This window comes from Pongo abelii, chromosome 1 (assembly GCF_028885655.2).
Source record: "Pongo abelii isolate AG06213 chromosome 1, NHGRI_mPonAbe1-v2.0_pri, whole genome shotgun sequence".
In the NCBI taxonomy this organism is placed as follows: domain Eukaryota; kingdom Metazoa; phylum Chordata; class Mammalia; order Primates; family Hominidae; genus Pongo; species Pongo abelii.
The window spans coordinates 82,670,307-82,689,054 of NC_071985.2; the positions used below are offsets into that span (position 1 = coordinate 82,670,307).

Here is an 18,748-nt window from a genome sequence, read left to right on the forward strand (position 1 = left end):
GAAAGCATTAGAAAAAAACATTAGAAGAAAATATAGCAAAATGTTAAAGATTATATTTGAGTGGTTGGTTTTTGGCTAATTTTTATTTTCTTTTCCACACTTTTCTATATTTTCCTTGTTTCTTTTTTTTTTTTTTTTTTTTTTTTTTTACAATTAACATCTTTACTTCTGTAAGCCCAAAAGTCATATAGGAAATAAAAAAAATATTTCCCCCAGTTTTGGATTGAGAAATCAAATTCTTCCTCATGTTACCCAATGACCCCGGAAAGGGCAGGTTTGCTGGGGGAGAAATAAGGAGTTCTGCTTAGGACAAGTAGAGCTGAGTTGTCCGTTAGATATTGAATGGATATTCAAGTCTGGATTTCAGGAGAGAACTGGGGCTGTAGATCTAAATGGTGGGGTCAAGTATATGGATGATATTTTAAAGTACCGAGAAAAGGCCAGGCATGGTGGCTCATGCCTGTAATCCCACCACTTTGGGAAGCTGAGATGGGTGGATCACCTGAGGTCAGGAGTTCGAGACCAAACTGGCCAACATGGTGAAACCCCATCTCTACTAAAAATACAAAAATTAGCTAGGCATGATGGCATGCGCCTGTAATCCCAGCTACTCAGGAGGCTGAGGCAGGAGAATCACTTGAGCCTGGGAGGCGGAGGTTGCAGTGTGCCGAGATCGCACCATTGCACTCCAGCCTGGGTGACGAGAGTGAGACTCCATCTCAAAAAAATAAACGAATAAAAATAAAAAATAAAGTACCGAGAATGAATAGATGAAATCACAAAAGAAGTGTGTAAGAAGATTAGAGAAGAGGTCCAAGGCCTGACTATTGATTCTCTCCAAGACATCTAGGAGAGGCAGAGATGTCATCCAAGGAGGCTGTGCCCCAGTGACCATAGGAGGCCAATCACAGGCTTTCAAACAGCTCTGTAATGACTAGGACATATTTATTCTAGAACCTCAGATCATTTGCTTGAACGCTTTCCTTTATCTCTCACTCTGCTTTCAGGCCTAATTATTGGAAGAAAAAAAAAAAGGGTGAGGAGGGGAGATATGCATTTTTCTTGAAAGTAAAATCTCTTGGAAAACAGAAAATGTCAGATTAAAAAATGCAGAGTCAATGTCTGTGACTGTCTTAATGAGTGTAAGTGTCCCAACATCAACAAGACCCACTTAAGCATGCTGGGAAGTAATCAAATGCCAGAGGACAGGGAAAGACTCGATTTCCTTCTCCAGTGAATTCCCTTGTTTAACTGGATCTCACAACTGAAAATCAAATACATCTCCATCTTCCAAGCCAACTCCTTAGCCCTGTGGGCCCTTGGTTTGGATCTGGACATTTGGACGATTTAAATGGACTCAGCCCCACAAATGTATAAATCCTTCTTGCCAAACTTTGGGAGGCTGCACTTTGGGAGCACTTTGGGAGGCTAAGGGGGGCAGATCACTTGAGGTCGGGAGTTCAAGACCAGCCTGGCCAACATGGTAAAACCCTGTCTCTACTAAAAATACAAAAATTAGCCGGGCATTGTGGCACACACCCATAGTGTCAGCTACTCGGGTGGCTGAGGCATGAGAATCACTTGAACCCAGGAGGTGGAGGTTGCAGAGAGCTGAGATTGTGCCACTGCACTCCAGGAAAAAGACAAAACAAAACAAAGCAAAACAGTTCACGTATTTTTTAGTGGTAGGAACTCCTGTTTTTTTAATTGCAGTTTGCTCTTCTCTGTGTTTGGGAATGTAGCTTCCTTTCCCTGCTTGGAAGGAAAGACAGCACTTTATTTTTTGGTTCCCTTCATTCACAACAGATCAGCCGGGTGGAGGATCTCTGTCTAGGAGCGACTGCATGACTGGGAATTTTAGCCACTGTGGATTTGTTGGTTACAATTTAGCAGAAGGCAGGGCTAAGAACAAAGGTGGGAAAAGAAAAGTGAGGGTTCTCAGCCTTGGTTTCCCTTTACTGGAAGCAAAGTATCGAGGGTAGAAATACCAGCCCTTCCCAGGGGTCTGGTGAGTGCCTGAGATGAGCCAGGTGATCTGAGCTCTCTATGCAAGTCACTGACTGTAACTGAAGGAAGAAGGCTCTAAAACAGTTCCTGCTGGGCTACCAGGAGGCTGACTTTGAGGAGTCTTCGAATTAAACTGATTGATGGTCTCTCTGTGTCTGGAAGAGGTGTTTTGGCTTCATGTCAGAGCTCCCATCAGAGAGGCCTGAGCTATGAGAGGTTTGAAAAATGATTCAGAAGAAAAAATGGACTCTGTTCAATAATAAATTATAACGATGCTTTGTATTTATAGAGCATCCTTCAACTGAGGGAGCTCTAAGTTCTTTACGGGTATTAACTTGCCTTTCTCACAATAGAGAAAAGATAATTTTGTCAATTCAATATTTGTGTATCTTTTTTCTTTCCTTTTACTGGGGGAGGAGGATAGCTATTACAGGGACGTTTTCTTATATTAATTTGGAGGCAATAAATCTTCCCCTCATTTTTTTTTTTTTTTTTACTGGAAATCTTTTCTCATTGGATATCACATAAGGAATTAAAAATAAATAGCTGTGCCTAAAATGTATGTGTATGTGCATTTATATGTCAGTGTGAGTGTAGTATCTTCATAAATATTTAATTTTTACGGTCTAAGCCTTCTCCCTCAGTTTTCATGAGCTAGAATTTATTCGCCACTGAACACTGAAGCTATTATTATTTGCTTTTGCGCCTAAATGATTTAAAAGTCAATTATGAATTGGCTAAGGGGATTGGAGAACTCTGGCATGTAATATGCCTTTCATGCTTCTATTTGTTACCAAATGTCTGGAATGAGAAAGTGTCCATGATGGGAAATAGCCCACAGAAGTACCATACCGTTATTAAACCGACCAGATGGAGGCCCTAGGTCACTGGGATAGGAGCAGCTGTGCTGGGGTTCATGTGGGTGGGTTAGGAGGCTGGGGAGAGCATGACAGGGGATGTGCAGACAAACAAATAAATCCGACAATAAAGCAGAAGCTCAGAACTGTCCGAAATTATGACTGAAAGCCAGCAGCCCAAAAGAGAGGCTGCTCTTAACAGCCAGCCCCCAACGCTTAGGGCTGTGCTCTGCACCAACCTGCCCTAGTGTCCTGGGGAGAGAACGTAAACAGTTCAGCGCTTTCTATTTAACTGCAAAGTGCTCATCTTCTGAGTCACCGAGGCAAAGAAGCAGGCTGGAAGGTAGTAATAATCCAATCCAACAGAATTATCTGTTGAACAGAAAATCCCCTTTGGAATTTGTGTCCTTGGAACGTTCCAAATGGAAAATGAGAGTTTTCAGGTGGGAAAGCAAGGCACGATTTCATGAGTCAGGGTGACTCTGCGTTTGCATGAAGGGCCGCAGAAAAGCAGATTATGTTAACCTTGAAATTAGCCAGGAGCGAATGGCAAATCTTTGTCAACAAGCTTGGAGTCCGCGATAAATTTTAAAAGTGCACCTCAATGAGCATCTGTAATAAATCTTCCGTTGCCTCCTGGTTCAGGTCTGGGACTGAAAAGGACAAAGGGGCCGGGCGCGGTGGCTCACGCCTGTAATCCCAGCACTTTGGGAGGCCAAGGCGGGTGGATCACGAGGTCAGGAGATCGAGACCATCCTGGCTAACACGTGAAACCCCGTCTCTACTAAAAATACAAAAAATTAGCCGGGTGCCGTGGTGGGCGCCTGTAGTCCCAGCTACTCGGGAGGCTGAGGCAGGAGAATGGCGTGAACCCGGGAGGTGGAGCTTGCAGTGAGCTGAGACGGCGCCACTGCACTCCAGGCTGGGCGACAGAGCGAGACTCCGTCTCAAAAAACAAAAAAAAAAAAAAAAAAAGAAGAATATAAAGTACTTCTAGAACAGGAGCTAGGCCTCCCGAAGCCTTTGCACGTTAACTAACTAATCAAGGGGCTCCAGACTGTTGGGCTCACATTGCCTGGTCTTTACTCACTTGACTTTCCACAGGCCCTGCTCTTGAAAACTGAAATTGCTGCATGGCATTCATTACACACACTTATGTATATATATATGCATATGAAAATACATTTGCATAGGTACCTATCCATATGTATATACACACGTTTTTCCTCATAAATGAAACTGGATTAAATTTTATTTTCAATATTCAGGTGACTCTTAAAACTGAGAGGAAAAATTGGGGATGAAAAGCAGGACAAGACAAAAATTATCCTGTAGCTTATCTCAAAATGGAAATTTCCCCAACAACATTAGTTCTAAATTCTAATATTAAAAAAAAGACTAATGTGATGCAGTATTAAAATGGACTTACATTTAATACACAAAACATCTAGCAGCTTGGATCAGTACAAACTGATTTTTTTCTAAAGGCTGTCAGAATTAACTGGCAAATAGTCAGAAAACTGTGCAAGGGGGAGGAATTCTTCTGTTTGTGCATTTGTTTGATTTTAGGTACTTTAAGTGCTGTGATTGGTAGTAATACTGAGATCTGTGCTGAGCCTGGAACTCCAAAGCTGCAACTCAAGTCCTTGATGAAGTTAATTAAGTCTGAGTCTTCGGCTCTGCAGCTAGTTGATGCCAGAATAAATCTAACGTGTTGTCAGCAGACTGAACCAGAAGAGCAAAGCTCCAAAGAGGAATTTCTATGCAGTAAATATCACTTAAATTCCTCTCAAAGTTGGAGCTGGTGTCAAAGTCCAGAAAAGCAATATTCCCTGGCAACTGCTGTCAGGAGTGTGTGCATGTGCCTGGCCATGCATCATCTGAACACTCAAATTAGCAGAGGAAAAAGATAGTGAGTTAATATCACCCAGCTGACTGCTCAAAGAACTGCTTTAACTGTAGCCAGAGAAATATGGAGAGGGCATGGCCAGTCATCAATGACCTCCAAATGACTAGATGCTCAGAAGTTTCTGGCAGCCTAGGCTAGATAAATAATTCCTGCTGCTGTGAAATAAATAAATTCCCCCAAATAATTCAGGGAAACCAATTCTTTCACTTCCCAGTCGCTGAGCTACAAGAAACTATAGAAACACTGCAGGTGAAGAAGAAAGAAAGGGGCTGAGTGCGGTGGCTCATGCCTGTAACACCAGAACTTTTGGAGGCCTAGGCAGATGGATTACCTGAGGTCAGGAGTTTGAGACCAGCCTGGCCAACATGGTGAAACCCTGTCTCTACTAAAAATACAAAAAAAAATTAGCCAGGCGTGATGGCGGGAGCCTGTAATGCAGCTACTCGGGAGGCTGAGGCAGGAGAATCGCTTGAACCTGGGAGGCGGAGGTTGCAGTGAGCTGAGATCACCACTGCACTCCAGCAGCCTGGGCAACAGAACGGGACTCCATCTCAAAAAAAAAAAAAAAAAAAAAAGGAAGGTAGAAGAAATCTATGAGTGACTTTCTATCTCACTGATCTCCAGTTTATAAGGGACTGGCCACCCAAGGCAGGTTGGCCTAGCAGGGTGGTGGGGAGGGGGCTGGCGCCTTCTCCAACAACTCTGTGTATGAGGCTTGTAAACACATGATTCTGTGTCTGGATAGGTCTCTGAAAGAGAAGAAAGGAGGTGGGGAAGGAAGGAAAGAAATAAATATATGGACAGGAAGATTGAGTATTGGAGGGAGAAGAGAAAAAGCAAGAGATAGTGAAACCAATAAAAAGGAAATAAATGTAAAATGGAGACAGAGGGGAAGAAAGAGCTGGAATAATACTACGTGGCTCTCTAAAAGGTGCTGCAGTTTTTTTTTTGTTGTTATTGTTGTTTGTTTTTTGTTTTTTGTTTTTTTTTTACAGAGCACACACTGCAGATAAATAGTGCAATCTTGGGGCCTTTTCGGTAACTGTACTTCTATTCTTCTTTCCCTTTGCTTTTGTCTAATTAAAAGTGTTTGCCTTTAAAACAGAGACAATTGAAGTTTCAAGTTAGTGTTGTCATTTTCCGTCCCCAGGCATTTCAGAGCTAGAAGAACTACAGGCAAAATTCTCTGCAGATCCTTTTTGTACCCCTCTTCTTCTACTCACCCTGTTTCCCCAGATTTCTACTTTTAGAATAGGAGTGGGGGCTGAGAAAGGTAAAAATAGGTTTTGAGTGTTCAAGGTATTTGGGACCCTGTTTTGGGAGCCAGCATCCTTGTCCAAAGCAGGAAGCAGCCAGTCCTGAGTTTGAGGGAAGCTTCTCCCCACGGAGTTTCCTTAGGGGACTATTTCTGAGCCGTTCTTGGAGGAAGCAACCCCTAGAGATGTTCAGAACTGCAACTAAACCCATCTTCCCCTGAAGAAAAACAGGTTTTTAGGAACCCATCACTCAGCAGGGAGGCCTCTGTGTTTGGAGCCAAGTGTTTGGGGAAACAAATAAGCTGCCTTCAATCAGCCTGAGTTGGAAACGCAGGAAAACCGCATCTTCATACTGGACTCCGTTGCAATCCCAAGGTGATTTTAGTCCAAGGAGAGTGGCATCTGCTTGGGGGAAATTAGAAACTTCTTATTTCCATTTATAAATTAGGCTTCACCAAGGCAGAGAACTTAAAAACAGTTTTATTTTTGTCCACTGAAAAGACAATTACTTCCAGCCACAACTGGCACATTCTGTGGTAAAACTAGCGCAATCAAACATACAACACTTTCCACCATAGGGGCTTCTTTTTGAGGCTGTTATTAAAGGCATGTGTCTTATTAGCCAGTGTCAGGATTTCTGGGATGTTTTATTGTCTCAAGTAATGAGAAGGCCATTTCCAGGGCTGTGTGTTTCTTAAGTCAGCAAACAAAACATTAAAAACAAACATACCTCCTTTTCTTTGTCGCCATTTCTCTGACCATCCCCTATAAATTTGTAGGACATAGTACTCACAGAAAAAGGAAAATTCATTAGCCGAATGAATCGCTGATTTAAATTCAGGCAATAGGTTGACATTCTCCTTAATTGAATAGTTTTAGAGAATGAATCTATGTAGATTCAGATCAAATTCTAACCAATCATTGCAATGGGGTCTTTTTTCTTGAATGTTCAAAGTTGATTTTGCTCCACAAAATAATGACTCTTTGGTGTCCAACTAATAAATTAGCACGGTTCAGTTCAAGTTCCCACTAAATTGGAGGCTGAAATGTAGGATCAAGAGAAAGGAGATGCAAGTTGCAAACCTAGATTCTAAATATCCCAGCACACTAACTCCATGAAACCATCTTTTATTTTTTGTGAATAAGTGTATGTGTGTTAGCCTCCCTCTCCCTTTCTCCTTTTGAAAAAAGAAATGATGACTTTTTCAGGTCTCTGCTTCCAGATATGAGGGGCTTTAGGTATTTGAAGTCAGAAGGCAGGCAGGAATGAGTACTGCTAATTGGGTGCATCCTGGTGTGCTAATATAAAGGACAGCCAATGTAATCGTGGATTTCTGAGTTTGCTGTCTGTACCTGGCCTGCCTAGAGATTAAGAAAGGCTTGCTGGCCCCAGGCCATAGGTCACATTGCAGACCTGACTGCAATTCCCTGGACAATTCCTGCACCAGAACAGATAGTGTGACCTTCTATGCTAAACAGCCGAGAGCAACCCATGCTCAGTGGCAACGCAGAAAAGCCACACACAGAACCCAGGAAGGGTTCCTGGGATGGCCCGGTGACTGCCCATCCTCCAGAGAGAGCTGGATCAAGCAAAAGTAGCAGTCCCCAAATTCTTAGGACCAGGGATGCCAGGTAACCTGGCACCCAGGACTATCTGAGGAGACAGGCAATGAGGCTATCAAGAGTAAAGATGGAAGAGCAAGCACAGATGATGGACAAAAAAATAAGGCTGGTGGGAGGGAATTAAGGAGGGAAATGCAAGGAAGAGACAACTGAGAGAAAAACCAGAGGGAAGGAGTGTATCAGCCTGAAGACAGGATGACGCAGGAGAAGGGGAGGATGAGGGCCGGAAGGGCTTCAGGCCTGCAGGGAGGGAGGGCAGACTTTTCCAGGGGGTGGGAGAATCGCCCTGGCCCCCTTTTACTGGTCCCATTCTTTGGACATTGTAGAGAGAACTCAGGTGGGGGAAATGGCCCAGCGGGGGGAACCCTGGCACACCTCTCCCAGCAGGGATCGGCCCCCAAAAGGAACAGTTCTCCTCCTTTTCTGGTTTAGACCAGGGCAGGCCCCCTGTGCAGTTCTCTCCCTTGGGTTCTCGTGTATGTAGATACTCTTGTTTACACACACAGGCTCCTACACAGTCACATGCAGAGACGCCTAGGTCCCCAACCTGGGTTGTGACTTCTGTGTCAAGGAGAGCCATAGGAGGCACAGCTTTGCCAGCGTTCCTGCCCATTGCTGCGGCCTGTTCCCTAAACCACACTGGTCTGGCTTCATTGCTGGACTCACTGCGTGGCCCACAGAGGCCTCTTCTATGGTCACAGGGCCCCAGTGACATTTTGGGAGGGGCTTCAGGGATGCTGGCTGGTAACCCAAGAGCAACCCTAAATCCCAACTAGGTCCATGTCCTAGAATATCAAAGGAGAATGTTAAACCCTGAGCGGGATGAGGAGCCTCCTAAGCTTGAAGAGAGCCAGGAGGGGAGAGGGCCTGGGCTCCACGCAGGTTGGGCACCAGCTAGCCTGTGACAGTGGCCAAGTCCCATGAGACTTACACCATGCTAAATATTCAGCTTCCCTCCTGTGGACATGCTATACTCTGTGAATTGGTCAGAACCAATCTTTAATCCATCATCCTATCAGGCACACCTCCCTCCTGCTGCTGTGTGCCTGAAGAATGCAGAGTGAGTTAGATATTCATTGACCAAAGTGCAACTAAGGTTTGAGGGTGGGGGACACAAAAGGGAGGTTAATACAAGGCATCAAAAATGTACTTTGACTATTTTCTCTCTTTTTTTTTTTTTTTGAGCCTGTCACCCAGGCTGGAGTGCAGTGGTGTGATCTCGGCTCACTGCAACCTCTGCCTCCCGGGTTCAAGCGATTCTCCTGCCTCAGCCACCTGAGTAGCTGGGACTACAGGCACCCACCACCACAGCCGGCTAATTTTTGTATTTCTGGTAGAGATGGGGTTTCACCATATTGGCCAGGGTGGTCTCGAACTCCTGATCTTGTGATCCGCCCGCCTGGGCCTCCTAAAGTGCTGGGATTACAGGCGTGAGCCACCATGCCCGGCCGACTATTTTCTCTTATTTCAAAATTACATATTCTTATATACTATAGAACTTGGAAAATAAGGGAAAGCATAAAGAAAATTTAAATCACCCATAATTTCACAAACCAGAGGTGAAACCACTGCTAACAGTTGCTGTAATTTCTTCCAGTCTCTTTTCTACGGTGAGATCTGTATTTCTAGCTGGCTACACATAGTATAAATCTGGATTTAGAATCAAGTAGAAATAGCTCTAGAGTGCTGCCAATGCTGCCATTGGCTCTGATAGTGGATCTCATTTATCCCTGGGTCCAGGTGAGACGTCCTGAGGACCCAAATTACGGGACAACAGAGAGAAAAAGAGAAGAGGTGGCATGCCTAGGGGCGGCCCGGCTGAGTATGGAAGCTGCAAGGTGAACTCCCTCCCATGGGAGAAAGCTGCCATGGCAGGCGGCAGCCCAGCAGTCTGCCTCTCAGCCCACGATCGCCCACGTCCCCAGCATGTCCCCAGCGTGGCAGCTGCAGGCACGGCAGGCTTTGTGGGGCCTTTGATCCACGCAAAGTACGTCATAGGCGAATGCTCACAGCGCGTGGGCTGGGCACACCGAGGGTTGCCAAACTGACAAACACATCTCCAGGAAAGCCTTTTGGCTCTGGCTGGGCTTCATTCTGGCTGCCTGGACAGCATGGCCTGAATAGGAAACTTGCAAATGTGTGTGCCCTGTCCCCCTGGTGTCTCCCAGCCCAGACTCAGGAGCTCAGAAATAACTCCCCGAGAGTTGAACAATGAGAACACATGGACACAGGGTGGGGAACATCACACACCAGGGCCTGTCGGGGGGTCAGGGGGCTGGAGGAGGGATAGCGTTAGGAGAAATATCTAATGTAAATGATGAGTTGATAGGTGCAGCAAACCAATATGGCACATGTATACCTATGTAACAAACCTGCACGTTGTTCACATCTGGAACTTAAAGTATAATTTAAAAAAAAGAAGAAGAAATAACTCCCCGAGGCTGTTGGAGTAGTTAGTAGTGGGGCATGGGGCCAGCTGAGAAGCTGGCTCTCCTTTCTGCACCTTTTGGCACACGGGGCAAATTTTTCTGAAGCACAGGTATATTGTCCTTCAACATCTGAGACATATGGCTCTTGGTCATAATCTTATTTCTTTTTTTTTATTTTTATTTTTTGAGACAGGGTCTTGCTCTGTCACTCAGGCTGGAGTGCAGTGATGTGATCTTGGTTCACTGCAGCCTGGACCTCCTCGGGCTCAGGTGATCCTCCCACCTCAGCTTCCCGAGTAGCTGGGACTACAGGTGCGCACCACCACACCCAGATAATTTTTCTATTTTTTGTAGAGACGGGATTTCGCCATGTTGCCCAGGCTAGTCTCAAACCCCTGGGCTCAAGCCATCCTCCCACCTCAGCCTCCCAAAGTGCTGGGATTACAGGCGTGAGCCACCACACCTGGCCCATAATCTTATTTTTGTTCAAACTTTCAGAGGATTAGGGAGGGAAAGTAGAAAACACAGGAATGATGCCAGGAAGCCCACTCTGGGTTCAGCCTCAAAGACAAGAATTCGGGGAAAACCGACCTGACTTGATCATTTATTCATTCATCAAACCCTTATGATTGCCTACTGCATGGTGGTTAGCTGGGGAGTGAAGAGTCAAAGAAGAATAAAAGACATCCCAGACTTTGTAGAATTCTCAATTTTTAATGGGGACAGACCTGTCACCAAATATTAGTGAAAAATGTGCCAAGAACTACAGAGCATCTGAAAAGTTAGAAATATTACCATAAACTTACTTTAAAACAGAACTTTAGCCACATTTTCAAATAATATGCTCATGTTTTTCTTCAACCTTCACACACCTTTTCAGGAAGTATCTCTAAATTTAAAGCGAGTCCAGTTGTTAATGTAAAAAAGGTACAACAGGCCAGGGCACAGTGGCTCAAGCCTATAATCCCAGCACTTTGAGAGGCTAAGGTGGGCAGATGACCCGAAGTCAGGAGTTTGAGACAAGCCTGGCCAACATGGCAAAATCCTGTCTCTACTAAAAATACAAAAATTAGCTGGGTATGGTGACGTGTGCCTGTAATCCCAGCTACTCAGGAGGCTGAGGCAGGAGAATGGCTTGAACCCGGGAGGTGGAAGTTGCAGTGGGCCGAGATCACGCCACTGCACTCCAGCCTGGGTGACAGAGCAAGACTTCACCTCAAAAAAAAAAAAGAGTTGTAAGAAAAAAGTCAGAGAAAGTGGTGTATTTCTTGAACCTTTAAAAAAAATTAACAATTGGACCCATTTCTTTACATTTAGAGGTACTTCACCTGAAAACAGGTTACAGAAAAACATATTGACTATATTATTTAAAAATGTGACTAATATTATGTTTAACAATAAATTCTCCCCATGATTTTTTTTTTTTTTTTAATTTTTGAGACACAGTTTCATTCTGTCGCCAAGGCTGGAGTGCAGTGGCTTGATCTTGGCTCACTGCAACCTCCCCCTCCCAACTTCAAGCAATTCTTGTGCCTCAACCTCCCGAGTAGCTGGGATAACAGGCGCACGCCACAATGCTCAGCTAACAAGTTTTTCTATTTTTTTTTTTTTTTTTTGTATTTTTAGTAGAGACGGGGTTTCACCATGTTGGCCAGGCTGGTCTCAAACTCCTAGCCTCAAGTGATCCGCCTGCCTCAGCCTCCCAAAGTGCTGGGATTTACAGGTGTGAGCCATTGCTCCCAGGCAATTTCTCCATGATTCTTGACTTTAAGGTCACTCCGTAGAACAGAAACAGATGCCCATTGTGAAGGTTCAGTGACCCAAGATTGCACCACTGCACTCCAGCCTGGACAAGAGAGTGAGACCCTGTCTCAAAATAATAATAATAATAATAATAATAAAGAAAGAAAAAAACAGATGCCCATCAAAAGGAAATGCATTTTGCTGAAAGTAGCGCAGTTTTCCCAGAGAAAATAACATTGGAGCCAAGCCTTGAAAGATGAGTAAATGTTTGTCAAGCTGAAAAATTTCGTCGTAAGATGAGTTGAACACAGGGTCATTGTGAGCCGTTGGCTGGCCCCCACAGAAGGCTGGCAGCCCCTTTCAGGTGAACCTCCAGTCCGTTCTTTATTCAGGCAACAGTAGGATGCTGTGCTGGGTGGCATTCCTGCCCCAGCAGGGGCTAGGCCTGAGTCACACGCAGGGCAGGGGCCTGGTCACAGCCTGGGACCTCACCTGAGAAAGACCTGTGAGAAAACATCCCAATCCCACTCATTCCTGCCCACACCAGGGCCAGACACGTGGGGACAGCAGGGACGGTGAAGAGCATATTTGGGAATGTGATGTTCTGTGGTGGCTGCTTGTTAGGAAATCATAAGTAGCTTTCTCCTGATGACCAGCTTTAACACTGGATCACTGAGCAGGGCACAGGTGGAAGGAATCAGAAATTACTGTATTAACACCAGTATTTTGGAGGCACAGAAACCAGGGGTGAAGGAACTTCCTTAAGGTCACACACTTTAGGTGATAGCACTGGTGTAGGCTCCCATAAAAATGTTCTTTCAGGTCTCTTCGAACTCATAGGTTCTTGAAAATGTAAGGGGCAAAATTCATTCATTTTATGGCATTAATGACCACTAATCAATCAATCATTCTCTCAATTATCTGAGCAATTATGTAATTACTGAGTCCTAGTGATGCCTACAACCAGGCTTCCTACAGTCCTGCAGTAGTAGAAACAAAGGAACTAGAAATCATGGTGTTTACCTTGGAGCAACCTACAATCTAGTTGCATAGGAAAGAACCCATTTGACACAATGAGAGTAACAAAAACAACGAATGCAGTTGACATTGGAATGGGCTGGTGCTTTGGGAGAAGGAACCCTTAGGGGAAGATGAAAGCTAAGAAAGGCTTGGAGACCATCAATGGAGAGGAAGGGAAAGGGCAGTATCTGGATGGAGAGCTCTGGGCAATATTTAGGAAAACTCAAGAGCGCCTGCCCATGAACAGATGGACAGACAAGCGTGTGCTCCCTCCTGAACTCACAGGCTTACTGGCTCACCTCACAGCAGGGCTCCCCTTCCAGGCTTTGCAGGTGATATGGTTCCTTCTCCATCCAGGATAACTCCAGTGAAGGATGGACAGAGGCAAGATTCTAGCTCCATTTTGGCTGCAATGCGTCCTTGTTCTTTTCTCCTTTGCTGGTATTCTGGTCTGTTTGGGAATTGGACTCGTTGTCTCTGGTCAACTAACCTCTAACCCTGCCAGGGGGACTAAGCATGCTACAGAGCACCCAGGTCTCCCACCTCCCACTTCCATATAGCCCTGAGCAAACCACTCAGAGTCTCTAAATGGCCCAGAGCAGCTTGTGGCTCCATTCCAGGAGCAAAAGCACCGCTGAGAATGTGCGGATGCAGCCTGAGACCCCCACCATGCCAGCTCCTAGGGCTAAAGCAGGCTGGTACCTCACACTGCTTTCAAAATCTTCCAAGACACTGTGGGTGTGAGGTCTTCCAGGCAGGCATCAGCACCCACCAAGCCGGTCCTCAGAAAACGACCGGAGGTAGAGAAAGCAAGGCTGGAAAGAGACAAAGAAATTCCAGGACTGTCCTCACTAGCATGTTCTAAAGGAAGCAGATCTTCAGGCAGCCGTGTTAGGTATGATGTCCCCGAGAGAGTACACATTAACATGACAAAATTTGAGGAATGAACATAAGATGGCCATGCAATGTCAAAGTCATGGCTCACTTGGGTGCTTCTCTGACAGAAGAGACAGAGTGTGGCACCAGTAGTCCCTGTTGAGTTCTGTGTCTACAGCAGGGAGCTTTGGGGCTGCCCTCCCTCACAGAGCAGGCTTTCTGCAAATGCTCAGGTAGGGCTGGATATATTCGTAGAATCTTCCAGACCCATCCAATCCAGAAGGTGGTGGTCCCCGAAGAGTGGTGGTGTACATGAGAAGCTGGGGGAACGTGTTACAAGGCAGACCCCTGTGCCAGCCTTCAGAGAATCTCATTCACCTGCTCTGGAAACACCGCTAAGGACTTGGCCTCTGCTGTGAGCCAAGAGGAGGAAAGAAACCCCTCTCACTCTAGAACTACCTTTTTCTGCCTCAACCACCCTTTTTCCTGTCCTTTAAAAATTTCCAAAATTCTCTGCATCTGTAGTTTTCGTAAGTACTTTGTCATGCAACCTGGTTAGCTCAAGCCAGAGACAATCAGAAAAAGCTCTATCAGTGGCTGTCAACCTCAGCCACTTCCCTCCGTACCGTGGCCCCTCATTCCTGCAGCTGGGTGGGAGCCAGCACAGCCCCAGGCACAGGCAGTGCCGGCATGTATTCCCGGAGCTCCACACAGGAATGTCCCACTCTAGAGGGGAAGATAAAATTCAGTGCTCTCCATGCACTGGGTATGTGTGCCAGGAAAGCCCTGAAACTTTTGCTCACAGGGCTCAAAATGAAAGCAGCTGTTGATTCTGAGAGTGGCAGGTTTGACGACATTTGGAGTCCCCCTATGTGAGAACAGAGGGACCCCTGGCGCTTCCTCCCTGCTATCTGAGGAAGGGGGAGGAGGCTGGGGGTGGGGAGGCCCAGCCTCTCAGGGTTGCGTCTCTCCCGGGCTTCCCAAAGAGGCAGCGCCGGCCCTCCCAGTCTTGCCACTGTCGCCGTGCGCATGTGCCGGGCCAGCCGGAGCCAGGCCCGATCCCGGCCACTGTGCCCACCACCGAAGGCAGGCCCCAGGCCGGGTCCCTCTCCTTGCCTGTCGGGGGGATCCTGGTGTCGGGCTCCTTTGATATCTAAAAACCAGACCCTCAGCCCCCAGCGCCCGAGCCCGGCGCAGATTCACGCCCTGGCCTCTGAGCGCGGGGGCCTGGGGGCGGGTGCGGTTCGGGGACAAGGGACCGCAAGTGGGGGCGGGCGGCAGCGTGTGAGCAGCTCAGATGGGAGATCACGCGCGATAACCCGGGCCCTGGATGGCAGCGCTCGACAGGAAACCTCGAGCGAGGAGCCAGCTGGGGGCCGGCGGGGCGGGGCTGCTGCTCCCGTAACCGCACGAGAGCCGCGGCTGGTGGCAACATGGGGCTGGGAGCCCACCTTGGCTGCACGGTGAGGAAGGGCCGGAGGTTCCTTCTCAGGCCCAGCCTCCTCTCTGTCTTGCGGAGGGCGTCCTTCACGGGTGTGGTTTGTGACTTTGGGACGGCGGTCCCGGCCGCCTGGGCTTTGGGCGTAGTGGGAGAGCTGCCCAGCCCGCAGTGCACCCTGCGTAGCTTTGACCCGGGAGGGACCCGATCAGGAGCCGGACGCGGGGAGGCCCGGGCGGAGAGGTGGCGTGAGCGTGGTTCAGCAGGCTCAAGCTCGTCTCTGTAAAATCCCAGCGAAATGTTCATCTATAGCGTATCGGTGACGGTTTTAAAATCCAAGTGGCATTTCCTCTCCCACCCTCCGAAAAACTCGGTGCAGTGGGCAGCGGCTCGGCGGGGCGTCCGCCTGTGCCTTTCGTCCAGGCGGGCGGCCCGCAGCGGGAGGAGCCCAGGCGCGGGCACCGAGGGGCGGAGGCCTGGCCCCGACTCGGGGAGCTCCGGGCGGAGGCCGCTTGGGCTAGCGGATGGATGCACAGGTTTCTTCTGGGGTAGCTGCGGGGGCCACAGGGGCTCTGAGGAGGCGCCCTCAGAGCCTGCCTGGGGCCAGCAGGACCGCTCCCAGAGCGAGCGCCACCAGCGAGCGAGGCAGGTGCGGCTCTCCTGGCTCCCCCTCCGCCCCTGTCCTACCTTGCGTTGCAGCCTGAGCTCCCGAGGCCCAGAGGGTCTCCAGCTTACAGCTGCAGTGGGACTGATTCGGTGGATCGGAAAACCGCTTTCATCTCACTCGGCTGCTGGTGAAAGCATCTCGTCCTTACAGCACTGGATAATAATAACAATAGTGATCATGCTATTTACCAGCAGTAGTTGGGTTTCTGTGTTCATATATAAATGTAAGCATATTCACCAAATACCATTATCGTGAAAGTTCTGTATAGCTGAGGTCCTTCCAAACCCCGGCAAGTCATCACCAGAAATGTACTGAGCCAGGGCTGGGTGGGTGCAAAGCGCTTCGCTAAATGGGCCAGCCCCTGTGTCTCCACTTTCTGCCCTGCCAGAATCTTGCCGCACACACCTCCTTTGATGTAAGGGTTCATGTTATTTGTTTTTGTTTTGGTTGTTTAGTATTATAAATATTATATACTATCATAGTTAGAGTTCCAAACACCACAAAAAGGTATAAGGTGGAAAATAAGTGAAATTCACCCAGCCTCCCCCTCCCGTAGCTCCTCTGCAGAAGTAACCGCGGATGACATTTTTGTGTGTGCGGCCCTCCAGATATACATATATTTTTAACCTGTTTTTTCTTGTAAAATAATATAACATAAAATTTACCATTTTCATTTTTAAGTGTAATTCAGTGACATGAAGTACATTAACATTATTGTACAATCATCAGCACTATCCATTTCCAGAACATTTTCATCATCCCAAACAGAAACTCCATCTAGATATATTTTTATGTATACATACATATATATGCAGCTTACATAGTGTTTTTTTCATACACAAATATCTAGAGCTTGCTTTTTTTTTTTTTTTTTGAGGCAGGATCTAACTCTGTTGCCCAGGATTGAGGGCAGTGGCATGATCACAGCTCACAGCAGCCTCCACCTCTTGGGCTCAGGTGATCCTCCGACCTAAGCCTCCGGAGGAGCTGGGGCTACAGGTGTGTGCCACCACACCCAGCTAATTTTGTTATTGTTATTATTTGCAGAGACGGGTCTTGCTATGTCTCGAACTCCTGAGCTCAAGCGATCCTCCAGCTTCAGCTTTCCAAAGTGCTAGGATTACAGGCATGAGCCACTGCACCTGGCCACCTTTTTTAAAACCTAATTATCTTAAGGATCTTTCATGGTAGCACATGTAGAATTATCTGTTGTGTTTTTTTTTAACGGTTATATATGAATACACCAAAATTTATCAGGTTCCTTGTTGATGGACATTTACATTATTTTCTCTGTATACTGTAAAGTTTATCCTCAGAAAAAATTAAATTCTCAGAGAAATGGCAAAATACTGCCTGGAATTTTGACATAAGGGGTTTGCTCGAAAGCAGATTTTTTTGAAATGGTGCTAATTTTCAAGAGCAAAACTTGAGGGCAGTGTGCTGTGTGAGAAAGAACAAAGGCCCAGCAAGACCTGGGCTCTCGTCCAGGCTCTGACACATGAGATGTTTGACTGCGGGAAAGTCACTTCACCTCCCTGACCTTCAGTCTCTTTATCTGCGAAGTGGAGCAAATAAGATCTGCCCAGCTTACCTCACTCAATTGTTGTTGGGATCAAATGAAATAAAAAATATTAAAGGGTTTTGTAAACTGAAAGTGTGGAGCAAATGTTTGGTATGACCATGATTGTTATAGCATCAGTCCCTGGAGTCAGCCAGAGAAAGCTACATGTCCAAGCTGGCAACGAGAGGTAAGAATAAGTGTCTTTCTCTCTGTATATCATATATATATATGTATATGTATATATATGTATATGTATATATATATACACACACACATATTGCTATGTATATATATGTATACATATATGTTTGTATACATATGCATACATATATGTTTGTATTGTTCTATTTATGTGTGTGTATATACATGTATGTACACAAGTGTGTGTGTATCTTACACTCTATGTGCCTGTCATATAGCAAGTGTTGTCTGCTAACCTGAGAGACTTGTCCACGGGCCTTGGGGGGCTATTGGTGGAATGAGCGGAGGGAACTGAAACATGCAACCTGCTCACCAAAGGAGGTCACTTGCCTGTCATTGTTTACTCCCAGAGCGTGACTGTAGGCATCGTCCCTCCCTCATGTTTCCTTAGCACCCTGTGCCCCTCTCTCGTGGGATGATTTGTTTCCTTTCCCACCTCTCTGCTCGGCTGGGAGGCTACATCTGTGTCTGTCACCTCCACCCTCACTGCCCAGCACAGTGCGTGACATTTTCTCCTAGTAAGGATGGCCACCACATGACCACTCAGGAGGCGTCGCTTCTTGGCTTGTAGGTGGCCGTCTCTCCCTGTGTCTTTACATCATCTTCACAGCATCTTCCCTCTGTACATGTCTGTGTCCTAATCTCATCTTTTTTTTTTTTTTTTTTTTTGATAGAGTCCTGCTCCCTTGCCCAGGCTGGAGTGCAGTGGCACAATCTCGGCTCACTGCAGCCTCCGCCTCCTGGGTTCAAGGGATTCTCCTGCCTCAGCCTCCTGAAGCCTCATGGTGTACCATCATGCCCAGCTAATTTTTTGTATTTTTAGTAGAGATGGTTTTTGTTTTGTTTTGTTTTGTTTTGTTTGAGATGGAGTTTCGCTCTTGTCGCCCAGGCTGGAGTGCCAATGGCATGATCTCGGCTCACTGCAACCTCTGCCTCCCAAGTTCAAGCAATTCTCCTGCCTCAGCCTTCTCAGTAGCTGGGTTTACAAGCGCCTACCACCACACCTGGCTAATTTTTTTGTATTTTCGGTAGAGACGGGGTTTCGCCCTGTTGGCCAGGCTGGTCTCAAACTCCTGGCCTCAGGTGATCCACCCGCCTCCACCTCCCAAAGTGCTGGGAATACAGGCGTGAGCCACTGCACCCGGCCAAGATGGGGTTTTA

At 46.8% G+C, this 18,748-nt stretch overlaps 1 protein-coding gene across 3 annotated transcripts in view; it reads left to right on the top strand.

Annotated features, from left to right (window-relative positions):
* CD247 (CD247 molecule) overlaps nt 1–18,748 on the top strand; it is an 87,491-nt gene that overhangs the window by 47,752 nt on the left and 20,991 nt on the right. The window contains exon 1 of one of the 3 annotated variants that reach the window (XM_054526004.2): nt 16,694–17,573. The exons of the other annotated variants lie outside the window; for them this stretch is intronic. Within the exon in view, the coding sequence (XP_054381979.1) occupies nt 17,552–17,573 (22 nt within the window). The 5' untranslated portion in view covers nt 16,694–17,551. Of the gene's footprint in view, nt 1–16,693; nt 17,574–18,748 lie in introns of those variants that run through there. 3 annotated transcript variants of the gene reach the window in all.